The sequence below is a fragment of the Babylonia areolata genome, chromosome 10, assembly GCF_041734735.1.
Source record: "Babylonia areolata isolate BAREFJ2019XMU chromosome 10, ASM4173473v1, whole genome shotgun sequence".
NCBI lineage: Eukaryota > Metazoa > Mollusca > Gastropoda > Neogastropoda > Buccinidae > Babylonia > Babylonia areolata.
Genome location: NC_134885.1, coordinates 38,683,193 through 38,693,192, shown reverse-complemented (window position 1 = coordinate 38,693,192; position 10,000 = coordinate 38,683,193). Strand labels below are relative to the sequence as shown.

The window sequence follows — 10,000 nt, the reverse complement described above, 5'->3', positions numbered from 1 at the left end:
CCGTTTCCATTTACTGCTGCTTCGCTTCCATCATCCACTCCTCCTCCTCCTCTTCCTCCTCCTCCCCTTCCTCCTCCTCTTCTCCTTCTTTTTTCTTCTCCTCCTTGTAATGTTTTTCTTCCTTCTCTCTCTCTTCCCCTTCTTCCTCTTCTTTTCCTCCTTCTTCTTTTCTTAATCGTAAAACTCCTCCTTCTCGTTCTCTTCCCCTTCCTCCTCCTCCTTCTTCTTCTCCTCCTTGTAAAGCACCCTCCTCCTCCTTTTTCTCCTTGCAATGCCCCCCCCCCACTCCTCTTCTCCTTCTTCTCCTCCTTGTAATGCCCCCTTCCTCCTCATCTTCTCCTTCTTCTTCTCCTCCTTGTAATGCCCCCTCCTCCTCTCCTCCTCCTTCTTCTCCTCCTTGTAATGCCCCCTCCTCCTCTTCTCTTCCTTCTTCTCCTCCTTGTAATGCCCCCCCCCCCCCCCCATCCTCCTTCTTCTTCTCCTCCTTGTAATCCCCCCTCCTCTTCCTCCTCTTCTTCTTCTTCTTTTCCTCCTTGTAATGCCCCATCTTCCTCCTCTTCTCCTTCTTCTTTCCCTCCTTGTAATAACCCCCCCCCCCCCCCCCCCCCCCCCCACTCCTCTTTCTCTTCCCCTGACCCCTCTTCATTTTCTCCTTATTCTTCTCTTCCTTGTAATGCCCTACTTCTTCCTCTTTCCCCACCTCCTCCTTCTTCTTCTTCTGCTTCTCCTCCTCCTCCTCGTCCGTCTTCTTCACACACACACACTCTCTCTCTCTCTCTCTCTCTCTCTCTCTCTCTCTCGCTCGCTCGCTCGATCGCTCGCACACACAACTCACACCACTAAACACTATACCACTCAGACATACACATGCACCCCCTCCCCCACCCCCAACAACACACACACACACACACACACACACACACACACACACACACACACACACACACACACACACACACACATTACCGCATGATCACACCAACAGACATAAACGAAAAGGAGAAAATGGGTTAAAAAAATACAAAAAACAACAACAGTGAATCATGGAAGCGGAAAACAATATATTCGTACGAAATCACATCGGCCTATCGAACGAAAAATAATTATCTTGAGGGAGCGAGAGAGAGACAGAGAGAGAGAGAGAGAGAGAGATGAATGAAGAGAGAGAAACAGAGAGAAGGGGTAGAGGGAGGGGGAGAGGGAGGGGGAGACAGACAGACAGGGACGGAGACAGAGAAGGGAGGGAGGGGAGGGAGAAAAAAGAGAGTGAGACAGAGATACAGAATCTGCCAGACAGAGACAGAGAAAGCAAGAGACAGAGAGAAGGAAGTGTGTAACACAATAACTGAATGTTTTGGATCAGAGACGCATGCTGTATCCCCCATGCCTAAAATCTTAATCCTTGAAAAAAAAAAAAAAAAAAAAAAAAAACACTTTGAAAACAACAACCTTTTGTGTTCAGAGTTCTGAGTTCCCTGGAGGGAAAGATCCTCCTGATTTTTGTACAGCACTTCATCCCTGTCTGTTCAGTCCTGATCCCTGCATCCAGTTTTCTCATCTTTTTTTTTTTTTTTTTTTTTTTTTTTATCTACTTCATTTCATCCTGTTCTGCCTCAACCCATCCCATTCTACCATCACATTCCACCCAATTCTACTCCATTTTGCTCCATTCCAAACCACTCTACGTCATTCCACTCTACGTCCTTCCAACACATCCTGACTCATTTCACTCCAGTTATAATGAGTTCATCCCGTTCTGTTCTATTTCGCCCCATTCTATCTCATTTATCCTTCTTCACTCCATACCATTCTCCTCCATTTTCCTCCATTCCAAACCACTCTACGTCATTCCACTCTACGTCATTCCAACACATCCTGACTAATTTCACTCCAGTTATAATGAGTTCATCCCGTTCTGTTCTATTCCGTCCAATTCTATCTTATTTATTCTTCGCCTCATACCATTCTCCTCCATTTACCTCCATTCTGAGCCACTCTAATACATTCCACTCTACGTCATTCCAACACATCCTGACTCATTTCACTCCAGTTAAAATGAGTTCATCCCGTTCTGTTCTATTTCGCCCCATTCTATCTCATTTATTCTTCTTTGCTCCATACCATTCTCCTCCATTCCAACCCACTCTACTGCATCCTATTCCATATTGCCTCATCTCATCCCATTCTCCTCCATTCTACTGCATCCTATTCCATATTGCCTCATCTCATCCCATTCTCCTCCATTCCACTCCACTCTACTGCATCCTATTCCATATTGCCTCATCCCATCCCATTCTCCTCCATTCCACTCCATTCTACTGCATCCTATTCCATATTGCCTCATCTCATCCCATTCTCCTCCATTCCAACCCACTCTACTGCATTCTATTCCATATTGCCTCATCTCATCCCATTCTCCTCCATTCCAACCCATTCTACTGCATCCTATTCCATATTGCCTCATCTCATCCCATTCTCCTCCATTCCAACCCATTCTACTGCATCCTATTCCATATTGCCTCATCTCACCCCATTCTCCTCCATTCAATTCCATTCTACTGCATTCTATTCCATATTGCCTCATCTCATCCCATTCTCCTCCATTCCACCCCACTCTACTGCATCCTATTCCATATTGCCTCATCTCACCCCATTCTCCTCCATTCAATTCCATTCTACTGCATTCTATTCCATATTGCCTCATCTCATCCCATTCTCCTCCATTCCACCCCACTCTACTGCATCCTATTCCATATTGCCTCATCTCATCCCATTCTCCTCCATTCCAACCCATTCTACTGCATCCTATTCCATATTGCCTCATCTCATCCCATTCTCCTCCATTCCAACCCACTCTACTGCATTCTATTCCATATTGCCTCATCTCATCCTATTCTCCTCAATTCCACTCCACTCTACTGCATCCTATTCCATATTGCCTCATCTCATCCCATTCTCCTCCATTCCAACCCACTCTACTGCATTCTATTCCATATTGCCTCATCTCATCCTATTCTCCTCAATTCCACTCCACTCTACTGCATCCTATTCCATATTGCCTCATCTCATCCCATTCTCCTCCATTCCAACCCACTCTGCCTCATTTTGCCCCGGTCCTCTTCATCCCATCCCGTTCAACTCAGTTTTATCCCTATTTTCCTCTATTCCATTCAATTCTACCTCATCCCATCCAATTCTCCTTCTTTACAACCGATTCTCCTCTATTCCATCCAAACCAGTTCTCCTCCATTCCATTCTGACCAATTCTCCTACATTCCATTCCATCCCATTTTCTTCCATTACATGCATTTCTAGACTATACTCTCCCATTCTCCTCCATTCCATCCAATTCTAGACTATCCTCTCCCATTCTCCTCCATTCCATCCCATTTTCCTCCATTCCATTCCATCCCATTTTCCTCCATTCCATCCAATTCTAGACTATCCTCTCCCATTCTCCTCCATTCCATCCCATTTTCCTCCATTCCATTCCATCCCATTTTCCTCCATTCCATCCAATTCTAGACTATCCTCTCCCATTCTCCTCCATCCCATTCTCCTCCATTCCATTCCATCCCATTTTCCTCCATCCCATCCAATTCTAGACTATCCTCTCCCATTCTCCTCCATCCCATCCCATTCTCCTCCATTCCCTTCCATCCCATTCTCCTCCATTCCATCCGATCCCATTCTCCTCCATTTCATTCCATCCCATTCTACTCCATCCCATCAATTCCCACACCATTCCATCCCATTTTACCTAATTTCATCCCATTATACTTCATCCCATCAAACTCTATTCCAGTTTGAGTCGTTCCATTTTGTTCACGCCCGCGGTCCAGTTCTATTTACATTCAAGACGAACCTCAGCCATTCATTCACTTTGTTAGTGGAACCCAGTCCACTTCAGTCCACAGTAATCCTCTACCAGTCTGCTTCAGTCTGCCGGTCCTGTCGGAAGCGTCTCATTCCTGTGCTCTGCCGCGGAGTCCATCCAGTCCAGTCTCTCCACTCCTATCCAGTTCCGTCCGGATGAACACCGATCCTGTCCTGGGCTGTCCACTCCCTTCTCTCTCTCCCGTTTTCCCCATCACCTTCTTGCTTTACCCACTTTCCTCTCAGTCCTCTGCATACCCCCGAATGCCTGTCTCACCTCATCCACTCCCTTTATCTCCTCATACCCGCCTGCCATCCCCCACCCCACCCACATCCTCTTCACATCTCCCCCACCTTTTATCACCTACTTCACACACCCTTTTTCCTCCTCCACCCCCTTTCACCGTCCCTAATCCCTTACCCCCACACTCACCCCAAACTCCCTTGCATCTCCCCCATCCCTCTCTCACCTCCACCACCCCTCTATCACCCCCACCCCCCTCTCACCTCCACCACTCCTTCACCTCTCCCATACCTCCACTCACCTCCCCCATCCCTAACTAATCTCCTTCACCCTCTCTCACCACTCCCTCTCACCACCCTCAGCCTTTACTTTCCACCACCCCCCACCCCGTTTCACCTCCCTCACCCCCCCTCACCACCCCCATACCTCACAAACCTTCCTCACCCCCCCTCTCTCAACTTCACCATCCCATGCTCACCTACCCTATCCCTCTCCCCTTTCCACTTCCCCCTCCCACCTGGCCTGTCATTGTGAAACATGTTAATGTGAAACAAACATAATTAGTTTGGAACAGTCATAATTACCACTGATCTGTATCATGAGTTCCGACACGTTGACAGGTAAACTTTCCAACCTCTCTCTCTCTCTCTCTCTCTCTCTCTCTCTCTCTCTCTCTCGCTCGCTCGCTCTCTCTCTCTCTGTGTGTCTCTCTCACTGTTTCCATCTGTGTGTATGTGTGTCTCTCTCTGTGTCTCTGTCTCTGTCTCTCTCGCTCTCTGTCATTATATTTGCCTCTCTATCCGTCCGTCCGTCTGTCTGTCTGTCTGTCTCTGTCTCTCTCTCTCTCTCCCTTCTTCCTTCCCCCCTCCGCTGTATCTCTCTCTACTCCGGACATTTCCAGTCTCTCCATTCCTCCCAGTGGTATGTTTTTGTTGTTCTCTCTGTCTGTCTGTCTGTCTGTCTGTCTGTCTGACTGTCTCTGTCTCTCCAGCCCAGCAAGAGAGGCAGGTGGCCTTCAATGTCCGGCTATCGGACAACACCCCGTTCAATGACAACAGCATCCTGGCTTTCGACTTGGTGGATTTGAACCTGGGCGGCGGGTACGACAGGGTCACAGGAATCTTCACGGCGCCTCTGCCTGGCCTCTACCAGTTCAGCCTCAAGATGGCACAGACACCCCCTGGCTTCCTGCATGTTGAGGTGAAGGAGGGTGGGGGGAGGGGGAAGGGGGGAGGGTCGGGGGAGTGGGTGGGGGGGCGGTGGTGATGGTGATGATAATGACCCACACAGCCGGCGACGGCAGACATAGAGATAGCAGAGGTGAAGGCTGAGGCTGATGATGATGACAGTGAAGATGATAATGAAGATGATGACGATGATGACGACGATGACGATGGTGCTGATTCTGGTATCCCCCCACCCCCAACAGTTGGCGAAAGAGGACACACAGATAGCAGAGGTGGAAGCACAGGGTGACACCACGGACAGGTCCAGTGCCACGGTAGCCATCAGCCTGACCACTGGACAACGTGTCTGGACCAGGAGGTACGTCCGTAGTTGGTTTTCATTTGATTTGATTTGATTTGATGAATCTAACGACGGGCGCAATAGCCAAGTGGTTAAAGCGTTGGACTGTCAATCTGAGGGTCCCGGGTTCGAATCACGGTGACGGCGCCTGGTGGGTGAAGGGTGGAGATTTTTACGATCTTCCAGGTCAACATATGTGCAGACCTGCTAGTGCCTGAACCCCCTTCGCGTGTATATGCAATCAGAAGATCAAATACGCACGTTAAAGTTCCCGTAATCCATGTCAGCGTTCGGTGAGTTATGGAAACAAGAACATACCCAGCATGCACACCCCCGAAAACGGAGTATGGCTGCCTACATGGCGGGGTAAAAACGGTCATACACGTAAAAGCCCACTCGCGTGCATACGAGTGAACGTGGGAGTTGCAGCCCACGAACGCAGAAGATGAATCTAACATCGTCTATGATCTATGTCATGACACCATGTTGGTTGTCATAATGTGCTTATTGTAAAGGTTAGATTTCCTGTATGGTGTGGCTGTGTTACTGTATTAATTTGAACTTTATATTTGGAGTAAGGCTCGTGATGCATGTGTCTTTAGGCGCTGAGGTGATTATGTGTTCACGAGCTGTTGTTGTCAATACTGATTCGTTGTGAAGTGCACCAAAATTCTTGCCACTTCCCTCTCTGCGCACAGCTAAACTGGTCACAGGAGTGACCTGGGAAAAAAAATAGACCTTGGGGTCTGAGATAGAACAGACAGTTACCATTCTGGGAGAGAATGTGAGACATAGCCTTGTTGAACTGTGGAGGTTCAAGGAAGCTGATTTTGAAGTACTGGTGAGTCAGTAATTTCGAGTTTGGTAATGAGAAGTTCGGCGTCATCGTTTAATCTAAAGTTTGTGAATTTCGATGTTTTATTTTCATTTACGTTTCTGAACACTGGTTCAGTAAAACGAAAATGGTGACGCAAGTCATGTGAGTACTATTTTTACTAGTCGTTCGATTTAACTACAGTTAGGTTCTGAGGATGTTTCAGGATCCTCAGCGCCTGGCCTGTTTTCGGACGAAGGTGTTTGGCTGTTATATCGCCCACCGAAAGATGTTTGGGAAGCACCAACTGACAACACGGTCGTGAAAAGAAAGAAATGAAAATTGTCATAATGATTAAAAAAAAAAAAAAAAAAAAAAAAAAAAACTATAACGGGAAGCGAAGAGAGAACAGAAAGTATTGATTTTGGGATTGGACTTTTCACATGATTTATCCCTGAAGGGAAAATGTGAACATTACTGTTATTTTCTTTGATTGTTAATAATCAGAAAGAAGGGTCTTTTTGCGTCGTTATATTGTTTATCCCTGGGTAAGAGTGATGTGAGAATGCGAACGTTGTGTGCGACTCTATCTGTCGTGTGAGCTTGAGTTCAGTGAATACGGCAGTGGGGCAATCTAATCTTATCCAATTTTGTCTAGTATGATGCATTCTAATCATGTCTTGTCTAAATGTTCAATTCGTTTCAGTTCAAAGCAGTCCAATCCAGTCCAGTCCAATGTAATCCAATCTAATCTAATCTAATTTATTCTAATCTAATATAATCTTACCTAACGTAACCTTACCTAACCAGATCTAATCTAATGTAATGTAATCTGATCTAATGTATTCTACTTCTAATCTAATCTAAACTAATTTCGCCTATTTTTTATTTCCTTTTTTCCCCTTTTCTTTCTGATCTTCTGTTTATCCATTTACCTTGATCCGCACATTCATTGTTGTGATTCCAACACAACAAAAAATTGGCATATCTATTATTTACTTCCTCTCCCAACATCTGCACCGTTTTTATTCAATCTTTTTAATTCATTAAAAAAAATATATATATATTACTATAATCATTATTATTCCTTATTCATTCTATTCATTTATACTTTTTTGACAGAATCGACGGAAATTCTACAGAGGCTCAGGGAAGTTTCCGGTCCTCTTTTACCGGTGTCCTTATCCGGCCTGACCTTCCGTGAGAAACCTCAGCGACGCGGACATGAGCACAACATAAGGACAGTCACATCCCACCAGGGAACCAGGGGCAATGTGGTGATGAACGCTATACGTTCGTGTTTCATCTTCACACGGCTCAGAATGTAAACGCTTCAGATATCTATCTATCTCTCTTTCTCTCTGTCTCTCTTTCACTCTCTCTCTCTCTCTACATATATCTAGGAGGGGAAAAAAAGGGGGGGGGGGGGGGGGGGGGGTGAGTGGGGTGGAGGTTGCAGGAAGGCGAACTAGCGTCATTCTGAACTTGACGTCATTGTAGCAACACGTCATCGTAGTGATGACTTATTTCTATAATACGTCACTTTCAGTCACACGTATTGAGGAAGGCAAACGCCGAAATATTTGCAGTCGGACAGTGTTTTTTGTTTGTTTGTTTTTTTTCCTTATCTTCCTCTCTCTCTCTCTCTCTCTCTCTCTCTCTCTCTCTCTCTCTCTCTCTCTATTTTCCCTTCTACTTGTTATTTTTATTTTATTTTTTGTTCCTTCCTCTTTCTAGTTTTTTTTTCTTTCTTACTTTCTCCTTTTCTTAATTCTAGTTCTTTTCCTGTCGCTGTTATCTTGTTATTTAGTTTCTGGAATTAGTCAATTACGTAAATGTAATCAAAACTGCATGACTATGGTCACAAGATAGATTTTGTATACACTGTTTTATGTCCTTCGTGTATATTATGCTGAAAATACACACTGCGTCCCTTTGTATGCTAAATGAAACGATTAATAATACACTGTAATTTGAAATATTCACTTACAATAGGAGGAACGATTTTTTGATTATGGTTCTAGTATAGTCCATTCTTTATCAGGAATGTTTTCCGTGATGTGATTTTGAAAAGGTTCGATGAACTTTGTAGACTTGTTTAATCTCAACGTAGTCGTGCGTGAAATTTATTTTTTTAAAATTACCTCCCAAAGGGGAATATGCACTCAGTCGGGCAGTTCTTTCTTAACTTTCTTTATAATTTCTTTATCAGTTATCTCCCTTTGTTTTGTTTTTGTTTTTTTGCTGACGGGCATTTTAAGTGAGCCTAAAGAAAATTTTCTGTTTTTGGTTGAAGCAGATAATAAAGTATTTTGAATTGAATTGAATTGAATTCCCTCCCTCTTCATCTCCTTTGAATTATCTACGTCTCTCCTTTCATCTTATGTTTGTTTGATTAATTTTTGCTTTCCGTATGTTGCGTTATTTGTTTTTCAGTAATATCCGATGGGTCAGTTTGCTCAGTGCACCAGCTGTATTTGTTGGTATTGAATGCAAATGTATCTTGAATCAATAAGGTGACATTAAAAAACAAACAAATAACGATAAATGGCTTTACTTTGATGTTATGTTCTTCTTCTAATCTATTAAGTGCTACAACAGCTCCTGTTCCTTTTTTGCTACTTTTTGTAAATAGCGCACGCTTGCACACACACACACACACACACACACACACACACACACACACACACACAACTCCCCTCCCCGCCACCCGCCCCTTACATTTACACCCCCCCCCCCCACACCCCCCCACACCCCCACACACACATGCTACACACACACCCAACACAATAGACACACACACACACACATACACATGCACACACACCCAACACAACGCACACACACACACACACACACACAACACAACGCAACACACACCCAACACAACACAACACACACACACACACACACACCCAACACGACACAACACACACACGCGCACGCACACACACACACACACACACACACACACACACGACACACACACACACACACACAGATGCAGTCATTGAGAGAAACAGAGACTTTCATATCATTTGCATTTTATCCAATCATCCATCAATTAACAGTGGAGTGATGGCCTAGAGGCAACGCGTCCGCCTTGGAAGTGAGAGAAAGAACCTGAGCGCGCTGGTTCGAATCACGGTTCAGCCCCCGATATTTTCTCCCCCTCCACGAGACCTTGAGTGGTGGTCTGGACGCTAGTCATTCGGATGAGATGATAAACCGAGGTCCCGTGTGCAGCATGCACTTAGCGCACGTAAAGAACCCACGGCAGCAAAAGGGTTGTTCCTGTCAAAATTCTGTAGAAAAATCCTCTTCGATAGGAAAAACAAATAAAACTGCACGCAGGAAAAAAAGAAAAAAAAAAGGTGGCGCTGTAGTGTAGCGACGCGCTCTGCCTGGGGAGAGCAGCCCGAATTTCACAAAGAGGAGTATGTTGTGATAAAAAGAAACACACACACACACACACACACACACACACACACACACACACACACACACACACACACCTCCATCGATCCATCCATCCATCC

The 10,000-nt window shown here is 45.2% G+C and overlaps 2 protein-coding genes across 2 annotated transcripts in view; both read left to right on the top strand.

Annotated features, from left to right (window-relative positions):
- Positions 1 to 6,256, top strand: part of LOC143286355 (complement C1q tumor necrosis factor-related protein 6-like) — a 14,445-nt gene extending 8,189 nt beyond the window's left edge. Inside the window, exons 4-6 of the mRNA XM_076593896.1 lie at positions 5,179 to 5,320; positions 5,550 to 5,665; positions 6,250 to 6,256. Of these exons, the coding sequence (XP_076450011.1) occupies positions 5,179 to 5,320; positions 5,550 to 5,665; positions 6,250 to 6,256 (265 nt within the window). The remainder of the gene's footprint in view (positions 1 to 5,178; positions 5,321 to 5,549; positions 5,666 to 6,249) is intronic.
- Positions 1 to 10,000, top strand: part of LOC143286993 (uncharacterized) — a 227,919-nt gene that overhangs the window by 42,547 nt on the left and 175,372 nt on the right. The gene's annotated exons all lie outside the window — the stretch shown is intronic.